This window comes from Amphibalanus amphitrite, unplaced genomic scaffold (assembly GCF_019059575.1).
Source record: "Amphibalanus amphitrite isolate SeventyFive unplaced genomic scaffold, NRLGWU_Aamphi_draft 000116F_arrow, whole genome shotgun sequence".
Taxonomy (NCBI): domain Eukaryota; kingdom Metazoa; phylum Arthropoda; class Thecostraca; order Balanomorpha; family Balanidae; genus Amphibalanus; species Amphibalanus amphitrite.
The window spans coordinates 986,530-1,003,769 of NW_024881611.1; the positions used below are offsets into that span (position 1 = coordinate 986,530).

General features: G+C 56.7%; 1 protein-coding gene across 5 annotated transcripts in view; it reads right to left on the reverse strand.

The window, feature by feature from the left end:
- LOC122381244 (SLIT-ROBO Rho GTPase-activating protein 3-like) overlaps positions 1-17,240 on the reverse strand; it is a 67,393-nt gene that overhangs the window by 7,026 nt on the left and 43,127 nt on the right. For all 5 annotated transcript variants that reach the window (XM_043365205.1, XM_043365206.1, XM_043365202.1 and 2 more), the window contains 6 exons: positions 12,240-12,405; positions 6,385-6,606; positions 4,525-4,875; positions 3,195-3,464; positions 1,141-1,452; positions 104-275 (listed from right to left, as the gene is read on the reverse strand). In XM_043365205.1, coding sequence (XP_043221140.1) covers positions 104-275; positions 1,141-1,452; positions 3,195-3,464; positions 4,525-4,875; positions 6,385-6,606; positions 12,240-12,405 — 1,493 coding nt within the window. The remainder of the gene's footprint in view (positions 1-103; positions 276-1,140; positions 1,453-3,194; positions 3,465-4,524; positions 4,876-6,384; positions 6,607-12,239; positions 12,406-17,240) is intronic.

A 17,240-nucleotide genomic window follows, 5' to 3' on the forward strand; every position in this document is an offset into this window, starting at 1 on the left:
CAATACGAAGGCCTGTGACTCGGCTAATACCATCTAAACACCCTCCTCAGGCTGCCAGTGGACCGACTTAGACGTTCCAGGGTCACCTCTGGCGGCTACTTACGGGCAATCTCCATGAACTGGTCAAAGTAGAGTGTCGGGAAGAAGGGCTCCCTGAGCTCGCGCAGGTACAGCTTGAGCACGCCCGCCACTGAGTTGATGTCGGAGGCGTCCGTGACGTCGGCCAGCGGGTCCTCGCCGCGCTCAAAACTGTCGCGGAAGTTGTTGATTTCCACCTGAGAACAGAGTAGGCAAACTAAGACAAAGGCCGGATAGTTACGAGATAATGACACCACTACATGCTGCAGGTAGAACAATTTAAACGAATGCGGTCTGCTGAATGACATCATAACAGTCTTATCTCGGCTGTTTTGAAAGGAACTTGTTAGGATAAAGCAGAGTTATCTGTTATGTCATCTTCGATAGCGTCAGCGCATACACAAACACTTTTCCTGATTACATACTTGACTGCTGAAAAACAAAACCGCTATGCTATGTCCGTCACGAACAATTAAACTTTTACTTTCGTGAAAGCCTGTCAAACGGCAGTTCATAAACGAAACCACGGTCCGTGTTTTCAGAGAAACCGGCATGAGCCTGATGTACTTTTCATGCGGTGAGTACTAGCGACTGGCCCGGAAACCGGTCGTTTTTACTGGGCTTTCGATTCAGTCATGACTGGCGGCGCATACCGACCGGGTCCGAACCGGTTCGTCGCAGTCAACCTTGAGCGACGGCGCGGACCGAATTACAAATGCGCCGGGGCAGCGTTCCCGCCCCTCACGCCTGTTCACTAATCAGGCAGATAGAACGCATGGTGACGCGAGATAAACTGGTGACCACCCCGTCCTGTCTTGTTCAGCGGCGGCCCGGCACGGTCTGATCCACTACTAGGGCGCTCGCTCACCGGCAGGCGCAGTGTGCATGACACTATGTAGATAACCAGCTCCGTCACGTCCCCGTGGCGATCCCCATTTCGTCCACACACGTAGGTAATCATCCCCCATTCCCAACACACACGCATCAACAATTCAGCCTGTTACAACGGCCTCTCATAGACCCCTCCCTCTCGCCGTCGACCCTGCCTCCTTCCGCTCGTACCTGTGATCCCGACACTCTGAAGATGCCCTGATGGTGCAGTCCGAACAGGTTGATGACCCTGACGCTGGAGCGGACGATGAGCGGGATCTCCTGGCCGCTCAGCTCCAGATACTCCTCCAGACTGCCGCCGAAGAGGCGCGGCTGGCCGCTGGCCGGCGCGCGGCCTATGCGCTTCCTCCGCGGCTTCTCGCAGATGCTGCGACTGAGCCGGTTCAGCTGGGTGGTGTGCTCGCCCAGACCGGCGCGCAGGATCTCGTACTTGGCCTGCAGACGCGCGATCAGATTCGATTCGCCGATGTACTCGGCGAATTTCTGTGAAAGGGGAGGAGAAAGTGAGTTGTCAGAGCATGGAGAAGAGTGTGAAGTACAGCAAAGAGATCAAAGACACGCAGGGTCAAAAGGAAGGTCGTGACGCTAAGAAAGTCAGAAAAAGATGCATGAAAGGCGTCATATGCCAAAAGTGGCCGTCCGACCGTGCTTGATTCATGACACACATGCTTGATTCGTGGAGCGGATTCCAACCCCATCCCCTCCCATGCCCAAACCCCAGGAACCGTATCCGGTCGATTCGTGAGCCGTGAGTCGTGGCTAAGGCCTATCACGTCCCACTCAGCCCGGGGAATGGCCGTCCAAGTCCACGGCGGCGACTGGCGCCAAACAAAGCACTGGTTCCTTACGACTGGTGGTCGATGGACGGCAACTACATAGACCCTATGGTCTAAGACCGGGGACCGCGCCTGTGTCCAAGGCTGAATGACCAGGGTAGGGGCTACGGACCGACGCCAAGCGGCCGTCTGTACACGGCCGGACGACGGCCTGCGGTCAGCCGTCACCATACCGGGCTCTGGCCGAACAGCGCTCGGCGTTTGCCCAGTTCGGTAAAGACAGCGGTGCCCGACCGGCCGGCGACGCACCGTACAAGGCCAAATAGCGCCGGGTGGGAGACGGACAGGGACGGCAGCGCTCCGGCCGTTGAACCTGAGAGCCTGTTCAGTGAAAACTTCGCCACTTACTGTTCACTTTTACACACTAACTGGCTTAGAACGTGGTATGTGGTAGTATTACCATGTCGTAGCATTGCCACGCGTCTATGTGACAATCGATTATTTGTCTATATTTTTGGGAAGCTCGTTATTGAAAATAAATTTTACTGTGGTTGATAAGCGAGACGATTCTCGGAGCTTTGCGGCCGCCTAACTACTTGGTTATCAGAACCCGGTATAAGGAGTTGCCCCGAACATTTATTCAAGGATTAGCAAAACTTCAAATGGAATTCAAGCTGCACAAGGCCTTATTGAGCAGCTCAGTCCTTGGACTGTAACTTAGTATGGGAGTGAGCTACAAGAGACAGATTAAGCATGTTTTATTATCGAGGCCCTCGCCACATGGCCATTCAGCCACTGCTACCGCGCCACAGCCCAATGGAAGGTCAGCCACCCCGGTTAGCGACGTGGCGCCACCGCGACAGGCGGCCCAATTAGTGCGTCCTCCGCGCCAGACACACACACTACCACCAGCTACATAAACACACACATACCCCCACGGGCCGGGCGCCGGGTTATAATCAGACCGGCCAAAACGGCCACTTCCGGCCGACAAACAGCCGCGCCGTGAGCAAGGGTTGGAGGTTTTTGTCGCAGACCATCTCCGACCTGCGTGGTTACATGTAGGGAATGCTGATGGCTTGGCCTATCACCCGGTAGAGTATTTGATTTGGGACTGCAATATTCTGTTACCACATTCAGTATTCCGCTTGCGTAAAGTATGAGCGGTGGCGATGGGGCTCCGAGGGGCAGCGATATAAATAACAATGTTTCCTCATCTCATTGCTGCTGATCAGTATGCACATCAGAAACGTCACCACTTGCCGAGAGCAGGTGCAAACTAAGGTCACTGCAGTCGCCCATTCAGTGGCGGCAACCCGACCTGAAGAGCCCCCCCCCCCCCCCCCCCCAAGTACTTTATACAATCCATTCCATGACAGACTCCTCCCACACTTCTCTTCGTCCTCCTCTTCTATCCCCTCCCTCTACCTCCCTCTCCCGCACACCCACCGTCATATAGAACTGCTCCGTCTCCTCGTGGTTGGCCCGCAGTTTGGCCAGCGCCACGTCCGACGTCCTCTGAGCGCCGGTGGGTCGGAACAGACTGCGCACGTCCATCTCATCCGTCGCCACCATGGCCACCAGGGAGCGCTCGGCCGTCTCCATGGTCTTCCACACCTCCTCCGTGGAGGTGCGCAGGGAGGTAATGCGCCGGCAGAGCGCGTCGTACCGCTTCTGCGTCTCCTCCTGGATCTCCGGGTCCACCTCGTACCGGGAAGTCTGTGGGAGGAGGTAGGGGATCGTCAGAGAGTCAGACGTGAGGAGGGAGGGTCAAACAAACAAAACACAAAGCCAGCCAATCACTCAAACAAACTAAAAAGCTCAGAGGATCAAACATGGCCGTCAGATCGTTAACGGATACAGTGAGGACAGAATAGCTGCTGGTCATGAAACTTGATCTGAGGAAAAGGGAAGGCGAACGGCGAATAGGGTGGGTCGGGTAAATAAGTTGAAGCTCTCGAGCGATGACGAGATGACTCCACAGTTCCGGGCGATAGACTGCGGTTTGGTGCCCTGATAAGAGGCCTCACCGAATCAGTTAAAGTGCAAACAACAAACACCTACTGTCAAGGGGAAAGATGACACTGAAAGATGACACACGTGAGAAAGAGGAATGGATTGCCATTGGCACTCGAGATTGCCTGTGGCATGTAGTCCCGATAGCCAAGCTGATACATCGCAGACGTCCGCACACTCCGCCGACCAAGTCGAGTGGGAGGGACCGGCACGGTAGCTGGCCAATGATTGAGAGGAAAGTAGTCACCCCCCACAGTGACGCATGCAGCGATAACAGACTGAACGGTCCGCTCACGGTCCGAGGGCCGGTCAAATAACCAGCCCGGATCGCAGCAGGGAGGCCGCTGACAGAGATGACGAGTAGGAACATTGAAAGGACAGGGACGGGCGGCCGGCCAACCCAAACACGGCTGTGAGACACCGGAGTTCGGTCAGGGGACCGGTCCCGGATGGAAGGATATTGGATTGGGCCGCCAAGGAACGGTTCTCTGTATAACAGAGAGAGGATCATCAGAAGAGAGCAGAAACAATTTACCGTTTCGTTTTCTGGCGGAATGCTGACGCAAGCGTCAATGACGTTCACAGTTTACATGGTTTACATGATGTAACGGTCAATGAGTATTACTACATTATCGCCTCCAAGAAAGGGTGGAGCATACCGTTAGTCAAATCCGCATTACGTCGTGACAAACATTATGACCAAACTACTCACAAACCAACCCACAAACTCTGAATACAAACATCGTAACACAAACACACCCACCTGGTCGCCCCGATGCGGAGTAAACTCAAACTTCTTGGGCAGCATGAACGGATTATTATTGGCCTCGATAAACTTTTGTTTATCGAGCCGCGAGTCCAGACCCGTTATGGTCTTGTGCAGGCCGTCGATGCCCGCCTTCTGTCCGGCCATGACACACTCCTGTGCCGAGATGGTCATGAGCAGGGCGCGCGCGATGCCCGTGTGGAAGCCCACGTCCATGCAGTCCATGATGTCGGAGAGGTCGTCGGCGAAGTAGCGGTGCACGGCGGCGTTGGCCGCCTCCAGCGCCAGCAGGAAGTCGTTGCGCGCCTGCAGCGCCTTCAGCCGGGTATCCTGGTACTTGTGACGCCGCTAAGGAGAAAATAAAACCAAAGTGGTTAGATATTCAGCACGATGTTCAGTGTATAATAGCAAAACACTGTAGTGGCTCGAGAGTCATAGGATGCAAAGCCAACGACACATACACGTAAGACACGAGGTGCAACAGTATGTGCTCAAAAAGCTTGCAAAAAGACAAAACATGAGCACAAGACGAAAAAGAAGAACTCGACCGCCCCGTCGTCCTGCAACGACCGCCAACACCGCCTGGTATCGTCATGTTAAGAACAATACAGCAATCACAGCGGACCAGCATCACAATTGCCATTGACATCAGCACATCACTAACGCTACGTCAGCGCGCTGTAATGCATATGGCACGGCGCGGGTCGTTCATTAGATCAGCCCCAAACAGCCATCTGTCGTGGAAGGACCGCAGCACGACTCGGCTCTTGGACAATGGAAACAAACCAGACACTGGCCCGGGCACTGACAGGGAGGTAATGGCAGCGGGTGGAGGCATCGGTGACAGGGTGATGTCACGACAGTAGCGTATGACGCCGCCCGCAGCCATACATCAGCTGACGCAGGAGATGACAGTCGATGACAGGTGACAATAGGTAATGGCGGTGATGACAGGATGGACACCACGCTGACATGACAGAGCGGTCCACATCTTCCGCTGGACCACACATATTGAGACGCTCACATGGCAGGCACACAGAGACGCTACGACAGACACCATTAGCTGCTGAGAGGAACAACATACACTGCATAGCGAGGGTGACCGGCCTGACCGCCGCGCCCCTCTCATTCCTTCCCCGGGTGTTGACAGACGGGGAACGATTGGCCGCCAGAGAGCTAATATCGCGGTCGGACATCGACCGAAGGGGCGCCGCCCTCTCCGCGCCATAGCTGGGGGCGACTTCGGTCCACTCGCGGCGGAGACCCGTCTGTCGGGGACTGAATCTATCGATCGTCCGTCTCCCAGCCCCGGAATCCCCACAGCTGAATGAAGCTCCCCTCATCCGTTACAGCTCGGGACGGAGACTCGGCTTCTCCCTCCCCGATACGGAGACGGCGGCAGCAAGGGCGCGGCGGAGGGCGCCGCGGGTCTCCGCGGGCACTGAACGGCCCAATCCATCATTGGCAGCCGGCGGTGGACAGCTGCAGCGGCCAGGGAGCCCCATCATCGTCCGGCGGCCCGTTAATCCGTCACCATCGCCGTCCCGGGCATCTGTCGGCCGGTACCGGCGGCGCACCCCGCGGTGACGCCCCCCCCCCCCCTCCACCAGAGACTGGTCAGCTGATCGGCGTTCACTGACCGGGGTCCTAGGGCCGTTTGGCGGAGCTATAAACAAGTGCACAGCTCAGCAGAGCGGGACAACGCCGCTGCCACGGACGGCGCCGCAATACAAGCCAGAGACAAGACAACAGGCAGAGGCGGGTGCCATTTTTGAACGACAGGGATATGTAGAAGCCTGTTCTCGATAGGCAAATAACGGAGAAAGCTGACTAACATATGGTAGTGGCGACTCTCACCTTCAGTATTTCCTTCTCGACCAGCTTGAACTTGCGCGATTTCTCCAGCTTCTCCTTTGGAATGCTGAGCTCCAGCTTGCCTCGCTGATTCTCCACATACTGCAGTTTGTTCTCGGCGTTGCTGAACTGGGTGTAGTACATGTTGTACGTCTTGGTGGACACTTGCAGTTCATGTAGCACCTTTAAAAGCTCTTCATGGGACTCGGAGCAGATCTGCCGGCACTGAAAAACAAGAGACAATCCGTTAGCACCAGGCAGTCCATGGTCCAAGATAAAAACGAACACCTCAACACAGCAATGTGCTCAGACATTAGAAACACGGGCTGACACGGCGCCTGGCACCAAAGGCACTGAAAATATGTCCGACATGTCTCTCGCTGACGGATACATCTCACAGGTTACATCAGTCGCTCAGTGGTCACTGGTCGCCCAGCCGACCGGCGAACATCGGAAGGGCTGTTGCTGAGGCCGATAACACGGCCCGTCCGGCCGGCACAGGATGGCGGCCGACAACGTCAAGGCAGCCAGGACAGCAATGGCGAGGGACAGGAGAGGGGCGGAGGCGCACATCACACCCCCACTGACAGAACAGTGCCAGGTCAACACGCACACGCATACATACACATACGCCCGCCCACACACGCGTAAACACACACGCATGACCGCGCAGCCAGCACGGCGGTCGGCGCCCACGCTGTGCGATCTCCAGTCATTAACCAGTGCGCTGAGCTCGGTATAAACACCCGGCACGGTGGTCCTCCGTGGTCGGCCCCGCGGGGCGGTGCTGCGCCCGCCGCTGACGGCGCCGCCCCCGGCCTGCCCCGGTCAGCAGAACTGCGCCCAGCGGAGCCGTCCTCCGGCCGACCAACTGACTGCCCATAGCGGAGCGGCGATGGAGGAACGACCCATGGAGGATATGACAGGCCGGCCGACCCAGCATCGGTCGGACAGGCCACGAACGCGCTGTTCCCGTGTCAGTGACGCCTCCCGCGGCCTTGGCGTCCGCGCTGACCCGTGGACCGTAGCCGGAGAAAGTCGGAGCGTCGGCCGCCGGCGGTACACATTTGGTCCAGTGAAGCGGAGCGCCGGATGGTAGGAAGGGCAGAACAGACGGCGCACCTGGCCGGAGATACACATGGCGGGAAACGCGGCTCCTCTGTGGCGAGTGGTTCTTAGTGATTAAATACCATCTGTCATATGGATGGTCGCACCATCAACAGATGGCCCTAAATAGTAGGCATATTGACCTTTCAACATAAGCGCGAAGCACAGCGTCTTCGACCACTGACACACGGTCATGTACTGACGTGGAGATCAGACGCCAGTCCGAGCTCTGGCTGTGATGAAAAGTGAGTTTCATTGGCAAGCGGAACACCCCGTGACGCTGAGCGTTGTTAGCGGAAAGCATGCCAACAGGTGCGGGGTTGGATGAGTTCCTAGAATGACTGTTTGATCCAGGAAATCGGTACAATACTATCAAAGAATGCCAATCGACATTGCCGTGCGCTTGGTCAGGACGGCGAAAACAATAGCTGATGCAACTTAAACAAAAGTTGACGTGCTGCTTGGATCAGAAGGCTGGAGCCATGTCAAAAGTTGTAATTAGCAGTAAATCATATTTAAATAACAGTACGGCTAATGTAATCAGAAATAAATCTCAATTAGAATAACAGTGCTGACGGAAGAAATTCCTCTGAAAACCACAGCCGCGCCCGGAGATACACCCGGAAAAAGTCTGGCACGTGGTCACCACTCCACTGTGGCCACAAATCTCCGCGGCGGTCTCAGCCGCCGGCCGTCTGAGGTTCAGCCACCGCCGGCTGCGCGCACCGCTCGGCCCGGTGAGCCGCGCGGACAGGTAGGGACGGAGGTGGGGAGAGCCGAGCGCAGAGGGTGGGGAGAGCCGAGGGGCGGGGTGGGGAGAGCCGAGGGGCGGGGTGACGGCGCGCGCCTCGCACCCCTCCGGCGAGCCGGCGAGCTGCCAAGTCCGGCTTCCGGTGCAAACAGAGCGAGCCCCGCCGTCGGCGCCGGCCGGCCGGACCGCACGCAGGCACGCACACATGTGCGCCAGGCGTTGACCCCACACGGAGCGGGCGGCGGCCGCCGAACGACAGGCGGAGGGCGGGCGGCGAAGGTAGGCGCAGGTGTAGGTCGGCAGTGTGCGTGGCACAGTGTTCGCCCTCGCCCCTGGCTGTCCACGCGTACAGAGGACTGGCCAGACAGCTGCAGCACAAACACAGCGGGCGCCGGCACATTGAGTCAACACTGATCGGCGACAGACCGCTGCAACTGACGCCTGAAGCCACCAGCGCAGCCGGCTGAGTGTCATGTGCCACTACAGAGCAGGCGGTAGGTGTTGGACAGCTGCCTTCAACAGCCCAACTCTCCACCTTCACTGAGGACGTCCGGTGTCCTCAGGTCACCCGAGAGAGGGAGAGAAAACGGCGCCACGACAGCAGCGGCGACCGCAAAAACGGCAGCGTCCGCCGAGCACGTAGGCAAACAGCAGTCGACAGTCGCACACTGGCCATCAATTAGTGGCAATGGCCGGCCGACGGCGGCTGGGCGGCGGTGGCGACAGCTTGGCGGCGGGGCTGGGAACGGGACTGACTACCCACTGCGCCACTCTGCCGAGCCTATCTCAGCCGTCCCAGTCAGACAGCCCATGGTGCCATGGCCGTATGCACTGTAGTCAACGTAGCGTCGCAACTGAGTGGATCTTTAGTCTTTACCGCACTCCAACTCGAACATTTCACTAATCCTACCCACCGTCACAATCCTTCGACTCACGCGGGCTTAATTCCGAGCGTGTTTCAAATGACCACGCCGGCGCCGGCATTTTCATCCGCACCGGTCACCTTTCTGGCGACTTTTCTCGGTATTTAATCCGCGCCAGGTGCTGGGGAATAAGCCCGGCCGCTTGGCGAGCGACGGGGATAAGTCGTGTCGGCTTCTCCGAGTCGACCGGTCTGTGAGGACAGCCTGCTGAGTGAGACCCCAGCAGCAGGATGTTTATGCCATATGCGAACTCGGGAGTGTTAGTCGACCATTCCATGGTCGGACCTTGGTCGATGTCTGTTATATTAGGGTATGATGGACACCAGACCCGCTGTCAATCCGAGAATGAGGCAACAAACAGTTGGGTTACTCCGGCTTTTAAATCAACATCGTAGATAGTGATCATACCCCCGAGACGACTCTCCGGAGACGACCAGTGTCCATTCCTCAATGAACCCGCAGCAAACCACCAGAAAACACAGCCGCGAGCCGGCAGTGAATTCGTCGTGAGCCGTTCGTGAGTCGGGCGGTCTGAAGGGCGTCACGATCGGACCAGCCACCGCCTGCAGCTGGTCTCCGCCAATCTCGGACCGTGCAGCACCACCTGCCCAGCAGGGCCCAGCCCGTCCAGCCGGCGGCGACGGGCCGACCTTACTACGGCAGACAAGGGCGTCCTGCGCCCGGCCGCCGCAGCCGCTCGCCCAGCGGCGCTCAGAGGCCTCCGCAGACCAGCCGCCACAAGCCTGTCCTTTGACGACAACTGCCGTGGGTGTGACACTACCCCACAGGGACACAAACAGGCCCCGACAGACGTGCGTGACACACATGACACGCACGCAACGCGGCCGACGGACAGCGCAAAGGGGCGCGGCGCCGGGCTGCCGCCGGCGGACAATAGTCCGCAGCCGCCCGGGGACAGGGGTGACGGCGCGGCGCCGGGTCACGAGTCACGAGTCACACAGACAGACAGACGGCGGCACTGACTATCGGTGCAGCGAGACCACAATGGGGTTCATCGGGCCACCAGCCGCGGGGGCAGTCAAACTCGCCATGGCAGTAATCAGCTCACAACACTGGGAATAGGCCGACTCTGACCCATCGACTCGCCGATCGAAGCAAGGTTCAAGTGTCATTAGGTCGGTGACAACCACAGCGAGAGTCCGCGCCGACAGCGGTAGACAGGATGGGAGACCTACTTTCAGCGCACGGGGTATCATTATCTGGAGCTGTGCCGCTCCAGAGCAGACAATTAGAGTGAGCACGGGCTCCGCTCTCGACTCTTGGAGACGCCCGGCGGCGCCCCGCTGCGCGAGCTGCGTGTCACGGTGTGATTTGGGAGGCGCGCGTGTGTGATTTCGAGCCAGAGGTGGCGGCAGTTACGGCTGTTAGCTCAAAGCGCGCACTTCGAGGTCGCGTGGGATGAAGGAAAACAGTTCTGAGCCAGAGAACATCTAGAGCAGTGGTAGTGAAGTCAGTACTGATGCCAGAGCTCTGTTCACCGTAGCACAATCCGTAACTGTCCCCTGGAGGGCTTCCCACAGCTACTTACCACTGATTGGTGACCGTCAGTTGTCATTACCGAACGACGAGCTCAGAGAAAGTCCCAAAACTCATCAGCAGACGACCGAACCACCACTCTCTCTATCGACCGTAGACCTGCGATGTCAGCTGTCACCACTTGTTGCACCGTCCGCTCGAGGGGGATAGGCATCGACGGCCGCGGCCACGGCTGAGCCGGGGTTGATGACACCGCCACAGGTGATACGAGGTAGGGTGTGGGGAGGAATATGAGTGATCAACTGGCTCGCCGAGCTACTTTAACGAGTCGCAGGGCGAGGCGGTAGCTGCACCCACCGTTACCAGCAAATAACTGTCACCCCACCCACTTACCGCTTATCACCCCACCGTAGCCTTTCTGATCACGGTTCAGCTTGCATCAGCCCTCTGTGCCGTTAGTATGCCGAGAGCACGGCGCCGCCATGAGATATGAAACGCTCAGAGGGCAACAAAGCGGCCGGCCGGCGGCCGTCACGGAGCAGCGGTCAGACAGAGCACGATTCAGGGGTCAGATCGGCCGCGGCCGGAGCAGCGCCGACAAATACAATCCGCCGCCCCGCCCCACAAATCTCGCCAGCACAATTCCGGCCGGCCGGGGGCGGTGGCCCAATTTTCCGGCCGGCGCGGCGGGCCGAATACGAACCCGACCGCCGCGCCGGGCGGGGGATGCAGCTGCAATGAACTGGCCGCCCCTCCGGCAGCACACAGCCTGGGCACGTGTCGGGCGGGAATTGCATCCGCGTTAGCCGGCGGGCGGCTCTGTCTGGCGCAGAGGGTTCGCGGCGGACGGCGGTGATCGGTGGGAGGTCGCTGGGAGCGGACCGGGGACTGCAGCATCCCAGAGCGCCGCCGACCGGGGACATGCAGCACCCCAGAGGGCCGAGGAGCAGCGGCCCTGGATCACTGCTGGAGCCAGCTTCCCCTGTGTCATGCAGAGCCGAAGGACGGCTTTTGTTGCAGCCATTATCACATGTTCTCCTGCAGCTACCGCTAAAAATTACAGTGATCTTTCTACCACGACTTAGCTTGTCGACCACAGCAATAATGCAAGCCCCGAAAGAGTGGCCCGAAGGCCGGGTCAGCCACAGAGCAGAAAACACTCGCACCGGCATCCTATCCAATCTCCCATTTGACGACGGCGGGCCAGTCGGGTGACGGACCATCAGTGGGCGTGATTTCAGTCACCCGTGTCGCGTGACACCGTCACGGCACGCGTTACCGACCCGGTCACCCCCGCGGCGACCGCTGATAATCTGACAAATGAACCGCGCATACTGAGCGAGCGTTTACCGAACGCCAACACGAACCGGGAAGACCCACTTCCATACCGAGTGTGGAATCCATTGGATAGAGCCATCTCCGTCGAACCAATAGCGGAGCTGCCCACGCGACCGCATCCAAACCGGGTCACTAAATATTACCATCACGAGAGCCGGCGCGAGGATAGATTGAACCCCAACCGGGCATCGAACGGGCGTCGATTGAGCGCCGCCCTATCAGCCCACCCGCAGACAACTAACCCGTTTGTAGATGCGCTGCAGGTCGTCGCTGATGCGGGAGAGCTTGTTGGTGATGACGTTGGCGTAGACGTCGCTGAGAGCGGCTCGTTCGCGCGACTCCTGCCGGGTCTGGTTCATCAGCAGCTGCCAGCACGAGTACGACGAGAATAGGTGCATCTGCTCCCGCCTGCGGCACACAGAGAGACGGACGGACGGGGTCAGAGCGGGCAGGCGGGCGCAGTCAGAGCAGGCCGGGCGGACGGGCAGGAAGGCTGCACGTCACACCGCAGCTCGGCGCGGCTCAGATACAGAGCGACGGATGTCAGAGCAGGCCTGCAGAGATCACAGAGGGATGGGCAGGAAGAAGAGGATCAGCGGAGCGCCCGGTCAGGTCAACGACCGCTCGGTCAGCACAAAGGAAACTCGGACACAGAGAACAGACGAGCAACATGACAGCATGGTGCGACATCGGACAAGGCAGGATGATGAATGGATGTGATGTTGACCAAAGATTAAACCTACATAGCACTGTAAAAAGTCATCAAAATACCGCTCACAGTACCTTTTTTGGTAATGCATGTTTCGCGTTTTCAGATCCGGATCCAGAAGTACTCAACGTCATGGATTATAGCAAGCACATCCACTTTTTGAGTCTGTCGCAAACAATGCCGAATCACATTCCGTTCAATGTCGGGTACGAGCAACTGTCGCATTGTTTGTTTCAGTTATTGCGCATTGCATCAGTGTCATGTACCGTTTGATTAGCTGCACACATCCGCGGTCCCTTCACGCTGGCCGTGCAGGAATCCCGACGGCCTCTATGTTGCGACCAACAAACAGCACATTTTCCCGTATTGGGAGTGATATTCTGCGTTACTTTCATCCCTTCACATGTAACACAGTCTTATTCACATTGTAGGGAAATGAACCGCCGTATTACATCGGCATCGTGCTGGTATTACATCGGCATCGTGATAGATGTGGTGACAACAACATTGATGACCTATCGGAGAGCGGATGACTTATGCGGCCGCAGAGTGTCCATTCTCCAGTGTCCACAGATACAAAGTGCCGAACCACGAGGCCGCCCGGTACCGCCGGACACACTGCGCGCCTGACAGCGTTCGGCGGCCACTCTGCGTTGTTTGCAGACCGCCTGCACGGCGCCGCGCCGTGCGGCTGCACACACAACAGGTTTGTCCGCGCGGCGCCGCCGTGCGCTCTGTGCATTACGTCCCACGGTGACTATAAATAATTACGTCCAGCCGCTTTGTCGGCGTCCAGTGGCGCCGCAATGGTCCGTACACAGCGAGCGTACACAGCCGCACAGCTATGTCCGAACACACGGAACACGCCGTGCTACCAGGCGAGCTTCACGCACCAACTGCCACCAAGGCCACGACCAACGGCTTACGGCAAAATACTGCAACGGGACAGCGATTTCACGCCGCAACGGGACTCAGATTCCTTCTCAGACGTCGGGGACTCAAATTCCCTCTCAGACGTCGGAGAGGCGCAAAGGATTACCACAGACTCCCAGAACGGCAGACTGCACTGGTGCGTCTCAGCCTCCGAGTGAAAGCACGGCCATACAAATCGCATCTCAACGGCGACTTCGGTCCCTCTGTCACTGGGCGTGACAGACAGTCGTCCCTGTGTCAGCCGTCCCTTCAAACTCCAGTCCTGCCGGTAGGCCGAACTCCTTCGTTCGGCCAGTGACCGTCCCGCCTGTCTGAGCCACAGAGGGTGCCGCTGCGGGCCCTCAGAAGGTCCGCTGTTTGGGCCGGCTGAATGCTCCGCTGCTGGGTGGACCGTTGGCTGTCCCACGGACACGGGGCCGGTCGGTGCCGCCGGCCGCTCACTCAGACATCCAGGAGACGGTGAGATCAGTCCCATGGCCCGACACGAACCGGTGCCCGTCCTGCTGGCTCGGGAGGGTGCAGCTTCTTCATGCTCACGGTCGTGCCTTGGCCCGGGGTTAGCGTTTTGCATCCGGTGACAAAAGTCTATCTGTTAAGCCGAGACAAAGGTCACGTGTATTCAATCTAGCCGATACAGCCTGATTATCAATTATTCACGGTCGGCTGCTGGTGGCACCAGTCATCATCCATTACCCGGCCAGACGACGGTCATTGTCCGCTGGTGTCACGGTCAGGTTGTTCACCGTCGGGCACATCGGCGTGCTACATCGACCTCTAAACTCAGCTCGACTTAACCCGCGCCCTGGTGGGGTCTGTTTATAACGCGACCTGGTGGGGGGGGGGGCTATTTTTTGCCCCCCCCCCTCGTATCTCCGAAACTACTGGACGGATCCGCAAAATTCAAACGGCGTTCGAAAGGCCTGTCAAATTTGTCGAAGGAAACCAAATTTCATTGACCTCGGGGTCACCGATGACGTCACAGGTCAGGTCAAAGATGAAATGTTTCACCGTTCACGGGTCTTCTAAGGAATGCGCTATAACACCGAGGAAAACGCATTTTGTCGAGAATCAGCGATAGGGCGTCAGTTGCCTAGTAGATATGTTGCTATTAGAGGTCACTGACAATACCAGGTCACGTCACAGGTCAGGTCACCAAGGGTCACAGGTCAGGTCACATGAGCCCAACTTTACTAAGGTTGTGTGATGCATGTTTTATGGCCAATTTTTCATTTCCAACTCAATGGTGTTGGTTATAAGACTATCAGGTACGGCTTAGGTCACTTTCTGGTGAAGTTTAGGTCAAGGTCAGGTCAAGCTCAGACCAAAAAAGGTCAAATTTTAAAGTTGATAGTTTTGCATAAAATGGGTATTGATTCGATGCAGCTCGTCACGGGGAGTCTAATGGTGGTCTTTGTTTTGCGCTACGGGGTCTAGAATTGCTAAAAATTGAGTTTGAAAATTTGACGTCATCAATTTTGAACAGTTTTTTCACTATAACTTCGCCAAAAAAAGAGGTATCAATCTCAAATTTGGTATGTGGATGGAAGGCGGTAAGGACTATCACATATATTCCGGTTTTTGCGAAATTCAAAAAACTTTTTGGATTTTTCGATCATTATATCCAAAAAAATTATTTTTTGATTTTTGGGGGTCAAAATCCAAAAATTTCAAAAATCCGAGATAGCAGTTTTGTAGCCCTATCAATTCTACAGCTTTTATGTTCTTATCATTTTTCTGTATTTGCAAAGCTATAGGCCTGACAGCTCTTCCCGCGAAACCCTTTTTTGGGTCGAAAACGGCAGAACATGACGTCACTCTGACGTCATTTCCGGCCAACCTATCATAGCCTTTGGAAAAATTTTTGGTCACCATATGTAAAATTGATGTCCGGGAGGGTACTGAAAGTTTGGTTACGATCGGCGCAGCGGTTCTGGAGATATATCGAAAAGTCTGGAGGGGGGGCAAAAAATAGCCCCCCCCCCCACCAGGGCGCGGGTTAAGTGATGATCAGATTCAGCATCGGCATCGGCAGTCACCCCCAGCCACCATCGCCATCGCAATGAGAATACCCAGGCCAGTACCAACACATTCATGATCAAATCACCACCCAAGCACCAGCACTAGCAACATCACCGTCACCAGCACCAGCATTGTGTCTGTCGTCACCCGATTCGGGTGTGGTCACCAGCCGCCACCAGTCTGTCCGCACCAAGGTCGTCCCAACACCGGCCCGGAGCCAATTAAGATGCCTCGAACACAATGTTACGGGGAGAGAGAGAGAGAGAGAGAGAGAGAGAGAGAGAGAGAGAGAGAGAGAGAGAGAGAGAGAGAGAGAGAGAGAGAGAGAGAGAGAGAGAGAGAGAGGCCCCAGGTCCGGTGAGGAAAGAGCCGGGAGAGGAGAGTCTGAAAGGTGAGTGGTGTACTGCTCAGGTAACGGATGAATATTCAACAGCTTGTGCATCGTACTGCAAAACAAAACAAAGCCTAAATGTTAGTATATTTGTGTGGTGTCTATCAAATAAAATGCGTTTGGCGGAATGCACAATAAACGGCCGAAAACGGTAGAAAGATTAGAAGATTCCAGTCGATCGAACAAGCGATGCCGGCATTTTCAATGTCCATTCTAGCATAACTGCATATGATTTGGGCTTGCAATGCATGAGCTGTTTTGAAAACAAGATATTTTGCAGCCGTTTACAAACCGGTTCCTAATCAGTGACATCTTATGTGGATTTGAAGATTGCGGCTCAGCACAACTCCCAAAATAGCATAGCATGCACATTTACCCGAAGATAAGAGAGATGAGATCGAATCATAGGTATTGCATAACTCACTGATGTATGCATGACGTTTGGAGATAGGCTATTGAATGCGAATGACAAAAGAAACTAGATGAGATCAATAAAATGAGCATAAAACAAACCAAAGGCGTTCACCGCACTGGATAATCACATTTTGGCATTGTTTATAGCGGACATCATTCCCGGCATCCAATCAGAAGAATGACAAGCAAATGCCCCCTGCACATAGACAATAGCCAATCTGCGAAACCAATTGCATTGTCAGCATCTTGATGCCGCGGCTGATCACTGCCCAGGCGCCTCGTTCTATGAAATATCGCCGTTATTAATTCCTTGTCTAAACTCACACAGCTAACCATTCCTCAGTCAGATCTCTCGTCTAGGCCTCCTTCCTGCCAAATATCCCCACGTGTCTGGGTCGGGCAGCGTGACCAATCGCCGATAACCGATTCGCGACAGACATGACTCCGCCTCCTACAAGGGCCGGTTCTCGCCCCACACAACTGACCATGACCGGCGCGATGACAGACACGCCGGGTCAGCGCGCGGCGGCCTATCATCACCGTGCGGCGCACGACGCCACTATAAAGGCCGATAGCGCAGATCCAGGCTGCCAACACAGACTGGCAGCTGCCGACCGGCGGCGGCGGCGGCGGCGGCGGCGGGATAATTGAGCAGCGCGAGAGATAAGGACCCCGGGGATGCGGGCCGGCCGTCACCCCTGTGTGACCTTGAGCGGCCAGCAGCCCAGCTGCCGCCGCCGGCACAGACAGAGGTGACACGATGACGCCATTAGATCG